This window comes from Dermacentor silvarum, chromosome 1, assembly GCF_013339745.2.
Source record: "Dermacentor silvarum isolate Dsil-2018 chromosome 1, BIME_Dsil_1.4, whole genome shotgun sequence".
In the NCBI taxonomy this organism is placed as follows: Eukaryota; Metazoa; Arthropoda; class Arachnida; order Ixodida; family Ixodidae; genus Dermacentor; species Dermacentor silvarum.
Genome location: NC_051154.1, coordinates 40847440 through 40867239, shown reverse-complemented (window position 1 = coordinate 40867239; position 19800 = coordinate 40847440). Strand labels below are relative to the sequence as shown.

Genomic DNA, 19800 nt, shown 5'->3' with positions numbered 1-19800 from the left:
TCACAGGTTCCTGCATGTTCAAGCATGTATGCTAATAAGGATACATTTAGCTCACTTACTGGAAACCTGAATAAGCATTACAATTGATCTTTGGTGCATTACTATTTTGTGCTATATGACATGCAGCTAAAATAAATTTCTATATTGGCTTCAGACAAGCCAGGTCCACCTGAAGCACCCATTCAATTCCTGGAAACTGCCGGAGACCATATCACACTATCATGGCAGCCACCCCTGGATGATGGAGGATCACCGCTTACAAAGTACATTGTTGAACGCTGCGAGACTACAAGAACAGTCTTTGTTGAGGTAAACAAAATCAAAGCTGAATGTTGCTGCTCTTGTTTGTTGTTTTATTTTGTTTCAGTAGACCAAAGCAGTATGTATATATATCCTCATAAAATTCTAGCATAATATTCTTACAGGTTCTCACAATTTTATAATGACGTGCAGCATAAATTCTGTATGCTACAGTATACTGTCTACACTGATTAACCACATTAGCATTAAGAACTTATGTGTTGTCCCTCTGTAATTCAACAAAGGAAATGATGCTGATATGAGCAGAAGTCATTGGCATGCAGGATACTAAAGTGTACACTGTGATTTGGAGCACTCTTTTAAGTACCCTAATGGTACATTCGACTGGTCGCTGTCAGGCGCTCTGGAGTACTCTCACAGAACAGTTTCTATTCGGCTCGTTGAAATCGAGCGCTCGGAATACATTCGCCTGGTTCATTCAGAGCGCCGTGCTCCAATTGAGAACGTGGCTGGCGCAGGCTTTCTCTGGCTCCAATCTCGAGAGAGCTACACATTGCTGCAAACCAAGTTGGAGCACAGCAGGAACCAGTCGAATGTACCCTAAGTGTCTGTCATTTGCATATGTATAACTAGTATTACACACAGGATGATTGCAAAGCTTTGCATGCCACAAAACCACTCACAAATACCATCATTTTACCATTGTTGGTGCATAACACACCTTATTGTTTAGTTCCTTAAATCCTAAAATAAGGGGTTTGTATTTGATGCACAATTTCTGTTATGTAGCCTCTTTAACTCTAATTATAAGTTTGCACAAATCATCAAAGAACTGGGCCCTGTCAAGGTTGTAAAAAAAAAATGCCATGCTTACAACACTTTAAGTATTCTTGGATGGTAGCTTTTGGCAAGTCCATGTATAATGATAGCCAACCACAACTTTCTTGGTTTTTGAATATTCTTACAACTGGTTTGCACTATACAATAAGTGGCTTCTCTGAAGTTACGATGAAAACAAAAGCAGTGTAAGTGCACTCAGGCAATCCTGAATGCAACACGGATTAGTGCGGTGCATTACACCACTCTGCAAGGTATTCAAAATGCAGCAAGCAAGGTTTGCCACACAACATAATGCCAAAGAAAAGAAAGTGCCTTTCAACATTTAAGGTGCCCTTTTTCCTGCAGTTATGCATTGCACTGCAGAAGGTCTTGGTTGTAGATGATTTAATATTTCCTGTTTATGGTTAACTTTTGTGGAATGATCATTTAGTAAAATTTGCGTGTACAATCTTTAGTGTAGATATGTGAAATGACCAAAGCTTCATGTTCTCTCTGCTCAGGCAAAGGGTATGACGCACTATGTATTGCCAAGGATAAGTTATGTATGTACAGTCTTTGCCAAAAGCTTTGAAGCCACCATTCAACAGACAAGATCTCTCACCACTTCCTGTAGCTTCCCTGATCCTTTCTGGATCTCAGCAATATGAAGAGTGCTGTTCCTCTCATTCAGTGATGCTTTGCAGCAACGCAAGTCCTACAGAAGCCCCAGTATGTGGTAGGACAACAGGTCTAGTCGCGCCTGCAGTGGCTTCAAAGCTTTTCAAAGATTGCACATATGGATAAAGAACAGTGGAAACCAGAGCCCACAGAGAATATAAAAAAGACACTAAGACTGGTCTGAATAGGTCGTAGAACAGTTCTGAGCAAATGGAGACACTACCAGCAAACAAACACAACTTCAAAGTTCATACACAATACTCAGCTTCTCAGAAGTTCACTCACAGTTGCCAAGACAACCCTGTAGACGGACAGGTTTTCAGCACATGAGCAGGTGCCAGCAAAGACCAAGCCATCCGCTTAGTCATTGTCTGCCACAGTGGTTTGTGGCCTTTGTAATGGCCATTAATTGAGCCATTGCAGTAACATAAACAGCCAATGTTTTGTGCCCCTTCTTCCTTTTTAAGTATTTTTGCCACTGCATTCTTCTGTTTTTTTTTTGTTTTTGTTTTTTTGTTTTGTTTTTTTTAAGATAGCTCTCTTGCTGCATTAGGTCATAATGCAACTGCTTATTTTTTTGCAAAGAGACACCTGATTGCAGTCAGCATTAAAACTCATGAGGCATTGCTGGCACCTTGGAATTAGATCACACAGAAAGACCAGCTATCTGCAGAGGAAGCATGTTCATGCTATGGCTGAGCAGCCAGGACATGGGCTTCCAAAACAAAATAGAGTGGTTTTTAATCCCATGGCATACATGTGCCCTAGAATTTGTGAGGTCCTCCGAAAAAAAAAAAAAAAAAATAATAATAATAATAATAATAATAATAATAATTTGAAATTTTGCCCATGTACAACATGTATAACCTCTAACATTAGGAGGTGAAAGATATCACGCTCTGGAGAAGGAACCAAGAACTGAACTTAGATGTGTTGAGCCATGGCCATAGTCGCACATCATTGTATTTTGTATGTATTATCCATTTCCCCTTTTAAAATCTCTACAGGGATTGTATTTTTAAAAGGCACATACATTATCTTGGTCAAATATGAGTACATTTTTATCTATGTGACGGCTGCATACCCCAATATTTTACACAAAACCTTGGAAAAAGATCTGCAGCTATTAAACGGGCTTATATAGCAATAAATATCCTAATTTTACAATTCACAGGCACAAATGCTTTTTTTTTTTTTTTTCATTTTTAACTTGTAGTCGTTGTGAAAACCATAAACTAGAACAGTTTTCAAATACATGCATCATAAAGAAAGCACCTTCAATGTTTTAATTTATGACACCATAACTCGTGCTTTACATGAGATGTTTGCAGTGAAATTTATACTAATTATAGATCAGCTATAGGAAACAGACATATGAAATTTCCATGTATATCAAACAATAAACTGATTCTGGATGTACAAAGTACATTCAATAACATTGATGATGAGGATTTTGTCTGAATCAAGAGGCTTCATGCATTACATAAAAATAAAGGAAAATACATTCAAATATATCAAAACATTATTTCAAACCTTTCAATATAAGCACATATAACACAATATTTCTGCCTTATATGTTTCATACAATTGTTCTTTCTGAAAACAATATGATTGAATGAAAAAACGTTTAAAATATGAAAAGAACTTTGCAATCTATGAATGGCAACATGGCAAAGCTTTAGCACCTAGGCCCTTTCTACATGTAGTGAAATGTATGGATGTTTTCAAATTAGAACAACTGTGATAGAGTTAGCTCACACAGCTCACCAATGTTTGCAATAGCAGCTACTTTATTTTAGCCACTACCTCAGGCTGACCTATAACTTCAAATAGTTCCAAAGCCTGCTCACAAAGCACCCTTCATAAGTGCAGCCTTGATAAAGATTTACTGAGCCAAAGAGTAAAGAAAATAAAGTTTTCTCACAGCTGATGCAGCTTGAAATTTTTAATGGTGCTGCATGTCTACGCTGCAAGAAATTTCAGTTTCTGCCATGGCTCCTGTTAGTTTGGTTTGGCATGCATATTACCATGTGACTATTGTGTATTGAACTGATTATTATATTGCCAAGCCTTGGTTGATTAACCTAGAATGCAATATAGGCAACAGCACCACCATCTACATTGGCTGCACATGTGGTATAATCCGTTAAAGAAGTTCTACATGCACACAAAGCATTACAGTAAGACAGTCTTTAAGAAAGTGATTTTGTATTCTTAAGCAGAATGTGTACTGTATTCATAAGCATCTAAGCTCCCTCTTTATTTTCTATTTCTAGGTTGGCACAACACAGCCAGACACTACCACCCTCAGAGATCCTGATGTGAATGAAGCGAGCGAGTACCTTTACAGGATCTCAGCTGTCAATGAATATGGCATTAGCGTACCACTCACTTCTGAACCTGTACTGGCCCGCTGTCCATATGGTAACTAAAATGTTTTCTCAAGTCTCTAGGCAGAGAAAAGAAGCTACAACACAGAGAGCTTCTTGTTGAATCAGTTATAGTTCAGAAGGTCAGAAAGGCACTGAAATTAGTGCTGATGTATGGCTCTCTGTGTTTTGTCTGTACACGCTGTTTGTGTTGTTCCTTTTCAACGCTGTGAAGCCATTCTTGTCTGTTATGTCAGTCACATTAACCATGTTTCTAATGGAATAGTTTTCATATGACAAGTGGCCCATGTAGCTTCACTGTAGGTGGCTGTATTTTTAGTGAAATGAGCACCATTTAGCATGGTAGAATATGTAAAAGTAGCACATTCAAATCAAAGTGGCAAATATTTACAGAAAGACTACATATATTTATGTGTACTGCCCTATATATTTGTACAGTATTATGACAGTTCAGACTCTAAGTGAGTGCGAAGTATGTCTAGTCTGCTTTATAGTATCCTGTTGTACATGGCATTATCGGTTGTTTTTGAACACTGGTACAATCCAGCAGTTCAATTCACTTAAATCAGTGTCCATACATAGCTTTTTAAGGTATTTCCTTTACTATGGTAGCTTCCTTTGCTCAAGAAACCTCCATTGCCAATGGTTTTAATGATTTTCACTTTGATTTTTAAAGATAAGCCATCTGCACCAGAAGGTCCACTGAAGACTGCAAAGGTGACGGACAATTCACTGGTATTGACATGGCAGGAGCCACTGTCTGATGGTGGACGACCTATAATTGAATATACAATTGAAAAACGTGAGGCCTCTAAGAAGGCCTGGATTAAAGTTGGGACAACAGAGAGTTTGTCCATGGAAGTTTCGAACCTCAAATCAGACAATGCGTGAGTATCTCTCAGAACACACAACAGACTAGTATCATGTCTTTGAAGTGCATGACTTCATAAGCATAAGTGCAACCCTAAAAAGTAAACTTTGCAATATGTCACAAAATGACCAGGATTGTTTTGGGGAGACTTACAATACTTTTTCGCTAAAATCCACTGAGAAACATTTGTAACTCTCATTATTTGTCTCAATGCATTTAGAAAAAATTTTACAAGTATTTAAAGTGTCACAAACTACAGCAAAAAAAATAAATGTGATAGAAACTTATTACATGACTAATGCATTGGTACCTTTCAGGTATATGTTCCGAGTGACATGTCGCAATGAAATTGGCAGCAGTCCACCACTTACAAGTGATGAGCCAATAACAGTCCATGCCCAAATACGTAAGTAATAATCCTTCACCATCACAGTACCATAATGACATTCTTAAACAGTAAATTGTAGTTGAAATACAAGTTCAATAGCTGAACATCAACTACTGAATTTCTAGAATTTGCATTACATACAATGACATTGCCTGTGTTGCCACATAGAATCTAGACTTGTGTCATAGGTAAAAATGTGCTCACTCACAATGCCTCCACTATAATAACAAATGCTCATTATTATGAAAAAAATTCATAGCAATGTTAGTCTTGATACAAGTATTGGTGCCACGTCTGAGACAGAATGAACAGGTGTGGACTCAGAACTTCATACAGCAAACACAGAAGCCCCTTCCTGCAAACTCCACCCTCTATCACCCAGGAAAGTGATGCTCTCTTTTGAAGGTTCATTTTCTTTCCTAAATTCCTTGCATTTCACTAACTCACTAGTTAGCGCTCTGTGCATAGCACATTGTAGCATTACTTTTTTTGTCAGCTTCCCCACAAATGCAATAACAAAGGCAAAATGTGTAGCCAAGTGGTTAGCTGTCCGTGGCTCTGCTTCATTTTTCATAAAATCTACAGAAATGATACGTAGTTAGCAATTTTACATATTTACTTATTTTCATTGTACTCAAGCACATACTCTAATGCTCATGCGCTCTACTATTTTAATGCCTTCAGTTCCACAGTGCAATGCATGCAGCATGCCAGATCGCGTGTTAGGTACTTCACTACCCAGGGTGAAAAAAAAAAGGCAGTTGAGATTTGAACAAAGATATCAGTCGCAAGTAACTTCACACAACATGCAAAAACTTGCAATTTTTCAAAGATACAATTTGTATAAATCAGACATTTTAACTGTTGCTACTGGCTACGAGCATGTCATCTGCAGTCAGCTAAATGAAGTTCCTGAAGTCAGTGGTCTCCATCAGAGCACTCGCCTATGCTCACATGTCTGCTCCAAATAATAAAGCAGCAGCAGCTACCATGTCTGTGCCAGAGATAGCAATTTGCATTACCTTTTTGTCATATTTTCTGCCTTCGTTAGAGGCCCATTTACTGTGGTTGCTCTGGGGCCATATTCTGGGCCGATCACTTGTACATCACTTTCAGTAGATGCTGACTGGCTCCATTGAAGCATCATGCTTGATGCTATACCATGGAAAAATTAAAGTATCCCTAATATATTGATCAATTGAGAATGTAGCCCCTGATGTGATGAACGAATCCTGTGTGACAGTCAACTTTGCGGCATAAGGCCTATCTGGAAAGTACATGAACATTTAAAATTATTTGTAAACCAACAACTGAATCTTGTCACAATTTGCATGTACCTCCAACCTTGGCTTAAGTACTGTCCGCCGAAAATTGTTAATCTAGATCTGTTCTTGCACTGCAGTCATTTAAACATAAATTATCACTTAGTGATATTTTCTTTGCCAGCTGAAATGACAAAGTTTAAAGAACAGTGGACTTGCATTGAGTTCTGAATAAATTGAAAGCTAAGGATTTTTTTTACACTGATGCATTAAAAGTTGAAAGCATACTTTTCAGTCACGTACACGTTAAATTCAAGCACAGTTATCTTCTCTAAAATATATTGACCATTGAAAAAAAACATTAAGCTATTCTTTATCAGGTCTGAAGGTGTCATTTGCAACCAGTTTCTTACAGAAAGAGAGAATGTGAACAAGGAAAGCTATCTGGATGAAATAAAATACATTCTAAAAGCAATAAGAAAGGAAAGACAACATGCTTGATGAGAGGTGCGCTGGATATTCCATTGCGATAGTAGGCCTGCTCGCAAATTACTGCTGACAAGAGAGCCAAAAAAAAAATAATAATTGGCTTTTATTCCCCGACCTCCTCATTAGCTGGAATTGCTTCCACCATGCTCCTTTTAATTTTGCAAATTACAAGTTGTTGTAAAAGTTTCCAATCTGACTTCATTGACATCAAGAAAAATTCATCAGCAGAGGCAGATTCCAAATTCCAAGCTCTCTTCAGAAACATAGTTTTTTTTTTTTTTTTTTTTTTTTTGTCACAGAACTGCTAGATCCTATAATTACATTTACAAGGGAACTGCACTGAGTGCAACAAAACATATTTCAAAAACTTTCTGAGCAAATCTCACAAGTGCACCAACTGTATCAATTGTAACTAAAAAACAGTAAGGATGCTCTCACAAGCGTAGCGTTTCTCGTCCTGCACACAGTGGACAATTTTCTGCCATTAGCACAATGTTTCATTTCGTTACTATCTCAAATATACATATAAAGCAATAATTAAACCTCATTAAATACTATTGACGAAACATATGCACAAGCATTTAAAAAAGTTTGTTTAGAAAGCGGTTTTACGTGTATTATAAAAATAATTGTCATCTATTCCAGCTTAAGTTATACTGAAAGCACACAAAAGCCACAAAAGATAAGTGGAAAGCCTTGAGCATTGCCTTCTCTCTCAGCTTTGGGTTCCTCACCTATTCAAAGGGCTATGTCACTGCTGGTTGTAACTTCATAACTGAAAACTGGCCAAAGACATACCATGTTTTTGTTTACTATTACTGCTACAAATCCTTTTTTCACTTGCTCACGGCATGTTACATCTGTCTTTGGCAGGATAAATTATGATTTGAAAGGAGAACCATGGCCCATATAGCATGGATGAAATAGTTAAGACCATTGCCACTTCTTTTTTAAGAGATTGTAAGATTATGTTAAATATATAAAAAAAAAATTAAAGCTTATGTGAAAGGTCAATTTCGGTAGACCTAAACTGACTGAAGCAGTGTGCTATGAAAGCACTGCAATTAATTTTACGTATGAATGTTGGAAATATCATACGTGTTGTTAATATTCCTTCACAAGGAGTCACATGTGATAACATAGGTGCCCTCGAAACATTTGACAGTTCCCACCTTGCACCTCCCTTTTACATTCTTTGAGCACATTAGGTTTCTAAGAATGGCTCTGTAGCATATGTTTGTTTCTTCTGGCAGCTGTCTACAAGTGCACATAGAATGCCACCCTGATGTCATGGTTAGAGACCGGAACTTTAGGCCAAATGCCTATTTTTCCCTTATGCCTTTATTGTGCCTGTTTAACATATAAGCACAAACTGTGTGTCTAGAAACATTCTAGTGGCACTTTTATTGTGCCTATAAATGCCTTTTTCAATGTTGGTGCCTATATTGAACTTTCAGAGCCTAAAAATGCCCTTTTACGTGTTTTGTCGTAGCCTTATTTTATTTATAATGTTATCACCCCCTCTGGGGGACTTGGCTGAAAACAGTTGATTATTACCACAAACACTTTGCCAGTGTAAAGGCTGTTCATAACAGCTTTGTAGCAGACGAGACCATCACTCTGAGAAGGACTCAAACTGCGCTATGCGACAATACACTTGGAGGTAACTTAGCATACTAGTGCGCTCACTTCACATTTTTAGACGACATCAAAAAAATTCAATGCTCGGGCGCAATTCTGCCGCGCAATGTTGGGCTCATTTTGGACGTTCAGCAAAGGTTTGCCACCATCCCCAATAGACCTGTTGCTGCATGATCTGAGTTTGTTCGAAAAATATCTGTCTCGGACAAAAATCACGCGTTTTCAGTACTGAAAAAACTGTCAAAGGTTCTGACCGGAAAACATTCTGGAATTGCACAGGGCACTGAATCATCGAACGTTCCAAAGTACAAATATCTTGCCCTAACTTCGGTGGATGTTTAGTGTTCCTTTTCTGCCTACAAACCAATACTCAGGGAAAAAAGATGCAACATGAATCCTGAAAATCTTAAAATGGTGCTTGTTGTCACTGCTTTCACATTTTCTCATAGTGTGCAGTCAACCAAATTTCAGATAAATCTTGTAGCCTATGCAACTTGCCTCAATTCGTTTTATCGCAAAAATAAAGTGAATTTCACAAAACAGTGATTCAATTGGCTGTATTTCTTATAAAATCATAATTTATCTTTAGATACACAACAGAAGTTCTTATTGATTAAGCCTATGCATGCTTAAAGGACAGTATTTGGTGCCTATATATGCCTTGAATGACAGCTTTAGTGCCTGTTATAAGGGCCTAAAACAGCAATTTTTAGTGCCTAAACATCCAATCTCTAGTCATGATTTATCAGCCAAGTCATGTCATGCCAGCTATGCCACATTTATTCATGATGTGGTTGATAGTTGTTTCAATCACCTCCATGCTTTTCACACTAGGATTAGCACAATGCCAAAAATTTACTTAAATTTTAAGAATAGTTGCTCAGGAACGAACTCATGAAATTGTTGCTAACTACCATGAAGACTCCCAAATTCTAATTAACTTAAAGCACATGTTGCAAATGCATGTTTGAAGCTAATCAGTACTCAAGGCATGTCTTTTTAGAAGGAATCCCGAGACAATCACCAGTCTCAAGATGTCAAAACTTAAAATCTGGCATGAAATATATTGGAAGTCTTCTTAGTTTTGTGCCACAGGGTTTGAGGGAGTAGTTTTAAAAAATAATAAGTTGAAAGACAACATACTTTGTAGCCATCCCAGGATATCGTCTGGGAAGCTCATGCAAGACTTCAGATATTTACTAAATGAACATGACTTCAGCACTGCTCAGCTTCAATTTTGTATTTTAGCATGTGCCCTAAAATAATTTCAACATTAATCAGTAAAACGGAGTTAATTAACTAAATATACTTTCTGATTTGCTGTGCAAGTAAAATCCACTCCTTCAAGTAATCCAACTGAAGTGGCGAAATTCTGCTCTCCGCCACTGATGTTTTAATTGGTTTTTAATCTGTTAAGTATCGGCCTATGGTACTGTAACTTGGAATTAAAAAAATATATTAGCAACAAAGCTATGGACTGAACAACAAACGATAGAAAGGAAAACAATAGGTGTGACCTTAAGAGATTGAATCGCAGCATTGTGGGTTATTTAGGGAGCAAACCCAAGTAGTAGATGATATTCTAATTGATATTAAAAGGAGCCAATGGGAGTGACAGAATGGGTGCCAAGGGAAGGCGAATGCAGTCAAGGGCAGCAAGAAGTAATGATGCGACAAGATAGGAAATTTGTAAGTATAGGGTCGGTTTGGCTGACAAAGCAAAAGGGTGATTTGGAGATCTCTGGGGAGGCCTTTTTCCTGCAGTAGACTTTATTAGGCTGATGAAAATGACAATAAGAAGTCACATAATTAGGAAAGCTGCATTATCTTTTTCCTTTAAATTTTTATGCACTTTTTACCTAAAATCTTACTCCGCAGAAACCTTGCAACAAAGCATTTTTTACTCGTTTCACGACCTGCACTGCCTCGGAGATAATCAATAGGCAGCTAAGTGGCATATCTCACCACTGTTTTTTTTTTTGTTTTGTTTTTTTTAGAGCCTCCAGATGCACCCACTGGCCCCTTACGCATCTCTGATGTAACGAACAAAACTGCAACACTCACATGGAGCCCACCAGCATTTGACGGAGGCTCTCCCATCATCGCCTATGTAGTGGAGCACCTCAGTGAGGACCAGGCAACTGCTGACACACCTAAGTGGGTGACAGTTGCCAATGTGGATGGAGGAACGACAACACATCGTGTTGTGAGCTTGAGTGACAAAACCAGGCATCGATTCCGAGTTCGTGCAGAAAATGTTGCTGGTACTGGGCCACCTCTAGAGGACAGTGGTGAATGGCAGGCACTACCAGCAGCAGCCGGTAAATCTTTCCTTTTCCAAATGCACTTTTTCCTCTGAAATGAAAGCAAAATAAGCCACTTATACAAATAGGCAAGACTGCTTGTAGCTTAATTTCAGGTTCTGCGAAAGCACTAAATGTTATCAGAGAGTTGACAAGAGAAAATGGAAAATATACTGCTTGCCTAGCAGATGTCATGTACACATGCCGAAACACTTGATTTTTTGCTCATGACAATAACTGTAGCCTTTGCAGATGCATGCGCAAAGATAGCCACATTTTAATAGCCCATCACACCATCTGTGCAGACCGCCCAACTCCACCCACAGCACCACTTGAGATCCTGGTGACTGGTCCAAACTCAATGGATGTTTCATGGGGACGCCCAGAATGGGATGGTGGGTCTCCACTCCTCGGCTACACTGCAGCACTCAGGGATACATCACGGACAATGTGGATGGAGGTAAGGCCCCGCCAGATAAGACTGCAAATATACACTACTGCAGACTAACTGTTCAACAGTCCTTACGTATAGATTTACAATACACTGACCTTATCCATTTGCGGAATTCTGGAACTGCACTTGAGTGAACTTTAAAAGGTCTCAAAATGCTATCACAAAAGCATTCAAAGTATTGTAACTAGCACACAGACGCAGAGGAGGAACAGGACATACACATTATCGCTGTGTGTGTGTTTTGTTCCTCCTTTGTGTCAGTGTGCAGGTTGTGCTACGTTAAATGCTTTTGTGCTGACATACTAACAAGCCCAAGTTCCAACCTTGATCAACTCAAAATGCTGATTGTTAAAATTAAATGCAAATGAATGAGCTGGATATCAGCACAAAGATTTTTTATTTGTTTATTGATCGGGGTAGTTAATTAAATTGGTGTTTCATCATAAATAAGAGATATCAGCAGATCTGACTGCTTTTCCACTTATCTTTTTTTACTTGTAAAATCGTTTTCAGGACTAGCATAAATCGTCAGGTAAGCCTGGTGTTTAGCAAAATCCTACGATTATGGCCATTCTGCATATAATACTGGTAGAATCTTTTATAAATATCTGAATAAAGCAAGCACCACTACATGAAGTGCAAAAAAAAAAAAATATCTGTGTTCACCTTGCATGTTTCTGCGCATAGCTTTTTTTGTCAAATATGCAGGCTGCTACATGATCACCCATTTAACCTGCACGAAGGTCATTGAGCTATATAAGCATCAAAAAGTGTTAAACTTCCTTTTGTAACATTGCTACAGCCTTTGTAGCTACCGATGAAAAAGCAGCCTGTAAAGCTGCAGGCAGTTTTAGGTAATTGAATATGATGCACAAAAAAAAAAAGAATGTGCACAAGCCACCCTTGCCACAACCTCATTCCAAGTTTATTCTTGCTTGGAAATTACTCTGAATTATTAATGCCTGGCTGTTTTACATTTCTCATATTTTAGGTGGGCCAAGTAGATGCTGAAACTCTGCGTCTTCACATCAAAGACCTCGAGGAAGGGGCGCAGTACCATGTACGCATCTTGGCTCGAAACGATGTGGGCTTCTCTGACCCACTTGAATCGGAAGAGCCCATAACTATTTTACGACCCCCAGGTAAGGGCCCTTCTGGCATCAACACCTTGATTCACCTTACAGCCTTAATGTGCTAATTGTCACCAGAAATGGGCTCGCTTTTATGTTTTAACATTTTATTTCAAGACATATTATCTGTAACACATACCATGATACATAAAATTGTAGCCTTATCATTGATGTTTCAAATGAAAGCAAAGCAGAAATAATCACTACAGATTGCCAGTGACACTGCTCCAAGCGTTTACAGTCGCTTCCTCACATTATACGTAGAATGGGTGAGTGATCTAACACGGGCGAGCGATCTTATTAGCTTCCCACGTGATGTCATCAGGAATAAATGGAGTATGCCACTCCCTTAAGCTCATATTTATAATTAAGAGCATATATATACATAGTAATTTGTGTACCTGTAAATATAAATGCACAAATGTAATAAATGTAGATGTTTGTTGAAGCACATGTGTGAAGGAAGGAGTGGAATAAAGAGTTTCTTCCAGAAAGCTAGGCTTTGTGGAGGCTTTGTGAGGTTGCATGAAGGAAGGGGAAGGGTGCAAAAGAATGCTACAAAGCCATTGCACAGTGGCAACGGCAGCCGATGGGACGCGGAGGGGTTTCTCACACGAACATTGGTGCAGTTATGTCTTCTTCAGCGGCAGACACGAATGGCATGAGCGCTGTACTCTACTCCTCTTGTACTGCAGGTGTGTGCAAAGAGTAAACTGCAGTGGCCTCATGCTGCAAAAATGTATGCGCTGAACGTAAACTTCACTTTAAGGCCACCATCACCAGAGTAAAACTGCATTGTAAAGAGGCGCGGGAACACACTCAGTTCAAATCAATTGGAAGTAGCAAACATTTGAGTCACCGCATGACGTTCACCCAACGAGGCGGGACATGGGCCTGATGCACTGGAGTTTTGAACGCACTGTGCTGCAGCTCGTTGGCAAGCGACAAAATTGGCTGGGTAGTACAATTCGCAACTCTTCGTATTGAGTTACGCTATCATCAGGCTGTATAGCCGATATCACCTGCTTCGTTTGCGTGTTCAGGCTGCACTTCGTACTTTATTCAGGGGTTTACCACCGGAAAAGGCACCTTCGTTCGCTGACAGTATGCTGTGTTTCATCTTGTCGATAGAGCACCCTGTGCTTCACTTAACCATACAAAAGAGCTGGAGCAATAATGCAATCAAGTCTCTAAAACCACAGGTGGTGGTTTTGTTGCTGTTCTTTTGTTTTTGTTTTTTTTTTTGTTAAAGAACTGCCACGCATAGGAATTTACAGAACTTGGGAGACTTTTTTATGGTGAAGTGGCAGAGGTAATAAAAATAAAGGAAAGCTCAGAACAGTAGAATCTGCTGCAGAACACCTTGCTGAGAGGACAAGCGAAACAAAGTTGACTGACGTGGTACAGACAGCCAGTTACAGCATGAAGTTAGGGGAATGTAGATAAAAAGTGCTGTTTGAAGATCTGTTTTCATATTTATACGTTGCTGCTGCATAAATGAATGGCAAACAAATGAAATAATTAAAGCTGGATCGTTCACCATGTATGAGCAATATTCCTGCACATGAAAGCAAAGGCTAGGGAGACACAATCAAGCAATTTACCAATGGCCACTGCCAGGAAATATGCATTTGCTGCATAAGCATGTTTGTGTCTGGCAGTCCAACAGCAGCCACCGTCAACACACACCAAAATCAGTCAGACTCGGTCACATTGATAACACCGTAGCGGCTTATTTATTGTTTTGTTAGTTTAATTAGTTGAATACATCATTGTTCTGGGGCCATGGTTCTGAGTTGATACGCATTAAGTGAATAGACACATATTACAAGTCTGCCATTGCAGTTTGACATAGTGTGACTTGAGCAGTACATACTTGAAAGCAGCAGCACAGTGAAACTGTGTCGACTTTTGCACAGTGTCATTTGGCACAGCACTTCACTTCATTCTCAACAAAAAGCATGCTACAAAGCCTCCCATGCATGAAATTCTCCAAGATTCCCACCGCAGCACAGCTCAGCCAAGCAGATACACTGCAGTGCCTTGCAGTCACTAGCAGGGCCTTGCGTTTTGTACTGTACCCAAAACCGCTAAACACGGCATGAAGAGCTTTGTTGACTGGTGTTTCCGCAGTGCCGCCTGGGTAGTGCGTCGTGCCCATAGCCATTGCAACACAAAATAAAAGTTGAGGAGAAAGGCTGTGGCTTGAGAGGAAGGTAATGCCTAATTGTAGCTCATTTGATATAGTGCACTGACATAAAATTCATGTGAGAAAGCATTCCATGCGAGATACTCTCTATGTCTAAGCAGTACATTTAGGCAAGAAAAAAATCATTTAATTGACCCTTTAAAGGGACTGTCTACCATTTTTCAGGGACCTCCTACTATGTACTACAATAGAAAGCTTACCACTAAATGTGCAGGGGTTTCTTCGGAAAATGCATAGAAATTTTTAAAACAGAACTTTTATATCTGCATAGTCTCTTCTTAAAACTGTACGAATTACTGAACTTGATGGCAATGCCATGCCGATAAAATTGAGAAACTGGAAATGCATATGGTTTCTGCAGAAGTGGTTACTTTGTGTTAAACACTGAAATTATGACCCTAATAGCTCGTCATCGATTGCATAAGTCATTAGTTTGTTTGTTTTTCCTAATCAACAATCTCACATGTTTCCTAAAGGCACAGTCTGTGTAGTGTGAGTCTTTCTGGTGGCGTGGGACAGTTTAGCCTTCCCTACTACATTGTGGTAAGGAAAGCCTACACTGGTGTCGTGACGATGCCAGCACGCCTTAAAAGCTCAATGCATTTTTGACATTCTGAATATAACAGTGACCTTTGCACCACTTCTACAACGTGACTCGCACTAATGCGTGTCACTATATTTCAAGAAAGCACATGTGAGAGGACCCACTGATGCACCACTCCATTCATCTGCATGAAGGCAGTGCCACTTTTCTTCAACATGCACTAACTGGAAATAAGAAAGTAATTACTCAATGACACAAAAAAAAAAATGCACTTATAAGCAAAGGCAAAGATCACCTCTCCTCTCACTCGCTTTAGGCTTCCTGTAAGATATTACCTAACTTGTGATTACTTTTTAAGTTTCTTTATGTTCCTCAGTCCTCCACCACTTGCATGTGCAGTTCTGTTATTAGTCCAGTGTCAGTATGTCTACTTATTGTGTGTTGTGCCTATTACATTGGTTTGCATTTCTAAAGTGGTTACAGACACCTGTTTTGAGAGTAATATACATGCCTTTCACTTGTGTAGGGTTTCTGAAACAGCATTATCAGTACCAGGCTGAGTATCATGAGGAAAATTGCAGCTAAATTTACCTGCCAGCATTTGGTGCCTGCATAACAAATCAGTGCTTCTGTAAAATAAAAGCTATTCGCACGTTGCTCTGTACAGGATTTCAAGATCAAGCTGCTGCCTCACCAGAGAAGAAGCCAAAGGCGAAACCTGATGAGCCATCTGAGGACAGCTGCACGACCCAGACAACTTCATCATGGATAAGGGAAGCCAATGTTGAGCCCCTGCTTCACAGTTACACCAAACATGTGTTGGTCAGCCGCAACGAGTACTTCTTTAGGTTGTGGCATTATGCTGACACACTTTTTAAGTAAGATAAGAACATTACTTATTCCTTCAGTCCATGCACCCTACACCTTTTCATTCACATATGTGCTCCTTAATTTCAAAACACAGAATTTGGGTAAAAAAATAAAAGTTGTGTAAAAATATATTTAGAACCTCTATACAGCGAAAGATGAGTGAAAACCAACATTTACTTTAATACTGTGGGACATCATGCTGTGATGTAACTAAGGTGCACCACATATCATACATTCTTCTCGCAAGCTTGTATATTTCCTTGATTAAGTTGAGACATTTTTTGTACCATATGAAGAGAGAAAATAACATAATAAGTCATTTTGTGATACAAAGACTGCAAACAGCTCATGACAGCAGTTTGCAGGATGGCGTAAATAAACAGTGTATCCTTGCCTGTTTCAATCTAATCAAGATGCAAGGAACACTGATTTATTTGTTTTGGTAACATCCATTAAAGCTGAAACTGGTACAAAGTTACGGTAATCCTCACGGGTTGAAAATTAGCCCGACTGTAATTTTGAGTCAATTTCACCTTCGCGGTCTTTTATTGTGACATGCAAGACTGTTTGTTAGTTGAATTTTGTTGTTTGTGAATAAAAGTTGTGTTGTTACTGAATTGGAAGAGACATTACTGAGTACAAACTTGACATTTCACATCTTCATTTTTGCTCTCTCACATGTACAGCCCCCCGCATTTTTAGCTATATCGCACGAGAACACTATAATATGGTCGTACGTCGTCCTGAAGGGAACATCGCATTAGACAACTCTTGCACAGGAGTGCTTGGTGCACTTGAGAGTACTTCTGCCGGTCTCGCTGATTAGTGCTAAAATGGCGCATGATGGACGCTCACACGTTATAGCTAAAAATGTGGGAGGCTGTACGGGGAACTACCAGTCAACTAACACAAATTCAAATTCAAGCTTTTTAGGGTCAAAGCTTTTGCTTGAATTACTAGAAAATTGAATTAGTTTTTATGAAACCCAATAATATATTATTAAAGACAACAGATACTGCAGTTTGTTAAAACTTGACAAAACAGAAAATATGATTTCATCTATAAATTGCCACACAATTAAGACATAGTATATTTAATGTTTTCTTCTGAACAAGTTTCTTAAGAAGTTAACTTTAGCCTCAAAAATAATCAGTAGCATGTACCTATAGTCAGTGACAAGTCATAAATGCAGGAGAGGCTCTTCCCCCCCAAAAAAGCATCATGCACCCATCTTCATACCTCCAGTGCTTCTGGAAATAGTGCCCTTAAAAATGCCGAAGGTGTGAAGAGCAACCCCACTTGATAGGCAACCAATGAGTCATGATTATGCACCACATGTACAAACGACCAATATCGCCAAGTGGGGGGACAAAGACGAGCACAAATAGGTTGTTTGAAAAGGGAATAGGAGAGCGATTTACCTGACCTCCTTTACATATGTAGTACTTCCTTGCCAACACCCCATCCCCCCAGTGTGTGGGTTTGAGAATGAGTCACCATGAAGGGCTCATTGGCTTGCCATTTCTGTTTACTTACAGCATAGTATATATTACAGTATATGCATGTGTAAGCAAGTAGTACAATCACGTTGTAAGTCAGCACCTGTGTGTGTCTTACATCTCCCTTCCATCAATGTCCTCGGCACTGCTTTACTATTCCTAATGTCTACTGACTTTATTGTGGCTCCTGAACCTGTATGGCACTGTAAAAGGTAGGCACACTTTCTGCATGTAGTTATATGATGTACCTTCATCTAGCTCCAGGCATTATCTTCATTGCACGGTGATCATAGTTATACCTACAAAAAGTTTTGAGAAGCTGCAAGTTCAAATCACACATGCACAACGCATGCACCTGGTGGTGTTCTGCATAGAGGGAAAACTTTTTACAAAGAAAGGCAGTGCCATCACCCTTAGATTGATGTAGCCAGCTACTCAGCACCAGAGGTGCACAAGAAAAAATATAGCTCCTAAATCCTAGAAGCAAGCAGTTGCAAATGTATTCAAGTGTGCTTACCAACAGCCATTGTGAACAAGGTTTGTGCTTGCTGAACAAAGCTGCAGCTGCATGTACGCTTGAAGTATGCCATGAAAATGAGGCAGAAACTGAGTAAGGACCACAGCTTACCAAAACTTTATACACCACTATACTGAGGAATTCCTAAAATAGAAAATACTGTCACAGACAAAACAACAAAAGACTTCAGGTCGACGCTACAGATCTTTTATGAAGCTGCCCTGGCACCTTCGTCGTTGTCTTCTTCGGGGAACAACCCAACATGTCTAGCATGGAATTGCACCGAGTGGCTGTCAGTTGTGTCAAGTTCGTGGCATTACCACCCTCCCTAGAAGCATCGTATCAATGCGGAACATTTATGCACTGGAAATTGCCACAGTGATACTGTTAAGGAAGAAGTAGATGGTGAGAGCGGTGTAGAGCTTTGCAGTCAGCACGAGTAGTATAGCTTCAACCTAGAGACGTGAGTGACATCTGACAGGCGTGGGCGTCGGGGACAGCGAGTGGTGCCTTCTCCTTCAGGAAGCACTTTGTATGTGACGTCGCCGAGTCGTTGAACGATCCTATAAGGTCCAAAGTAGCGGCACAAAAGTTTCTCCGACCGACCACGCTGGCATATCGGTGTCCACACCCATACTTTGTCACCAGGTTGATAAGTGACGTCTCGATGACGAAGATTGTATCGGTTGGTGTCGTTGTGTTGTTGGTAGCGGATACACATTCGTGCGAGCTGGTGTGCCTCTTCGGCACATCGAGTGAATTTGGCAGCATCAGTGACAACATTAGAACAGTATGTGGGTAAAAGCATTGCGTCCAACGTTGTTACAGATTCCCGGCCATGCACCAAGCAAAAAGGGGTGAAGCCGGTAGTTTCTTGAACGGCAGTATTATACGCAAATGTAACATATGGGAGAACATCGTCCCAGTTATTGTGGTCGACGTTCTCGGCAGATCTTGCAGGCCGTATTCTGGAGGCAGTCTTTGAAGCCTTCAGCTTTTGTGTAGGTTGTCCGCTTCCAGTTCCTGGGGGTCAGAGTACATAGACGCGTACCCAGCACCTCTACCAATTTGTCACAGACAAAACCACAAAAGACTTCGGGTCGACGCTACAGATCTTTTATGAAGCTGTCCTGGCACCTTCGTGATTGTCTTCTTCGGGGAGCAACCCAACATGCCTAGCATGGAATTGCACCGAGTGGCTGTCAGTTGTGTCAAGGTCGTGGCAATACTTATACACCTGAAAGTAGCATGAAGCTAAAGAGGAAATCCATACAGGTTTCTCAGAAAGAAAGATTAAGAGTTGGATAAAAACTCCTTCTGGACCTTTTTGGGACAGTTTCTCTACCTTCTGAGCTAGGTGGCTAGCAGACTGCCAAGCAAGAGCAAATTAACCAATAGTCATCCATCCAAAAGTAGTCATGAAAGGAACCCACACAGGTTTCTCAGAAAAACAAAAAAAAAAAAGGTTAACAGAA

The 19800-nt window shown here is 39.7% G+C and overlaps 1 protein-coding gene across 1 annotated transcript in view; it reads left to right on the top strand.

Annotated features, from left to right (window-relative positions):
• LOC119436594 (titin-like) overlaps nucleotides 1–16926 on the top strand; it is a 215517-nt gene extending 198591 nt beyond the window's left edge. The window contains exons 145-152 of the mRNA XM_049666848.1: nucleotides 155–309; nucleotides 4035–4182; nucleotides 4825–5035; nucleotides 5337–5425; nucleotides 10797–11120; nucleotides 11408–11562; nucleotides 12548–12698; nucleotides 16107–16926. Of these exons, the coding sequence (XP_049522805.1) occupies nucleotides 155–309; nucleotides 4035–4182; nucleotides 4825–5035; nucleotides 5337–5425; nucleotides 10797–11120; nucleotides 11408–11562; nucleotides 12548–12698; nucleotides 16107–16321 (1448 nt within the window). The 3' untranslated portion in view covers nucleotides 16322–16926. The remainder of the gene's footprint in view (nucleotides 1–154; nucleotides 310–4034; nucleotides 4183–4824; nucleotides 5036–5336; nucleotides 5426–10796; nucleotides 11121–11407; nucleotides 11563–12547; nucleotides 12699–16106) is intronic.
• Nucleotides 16927–19800: the final 2874 nt, after the last annotated feature.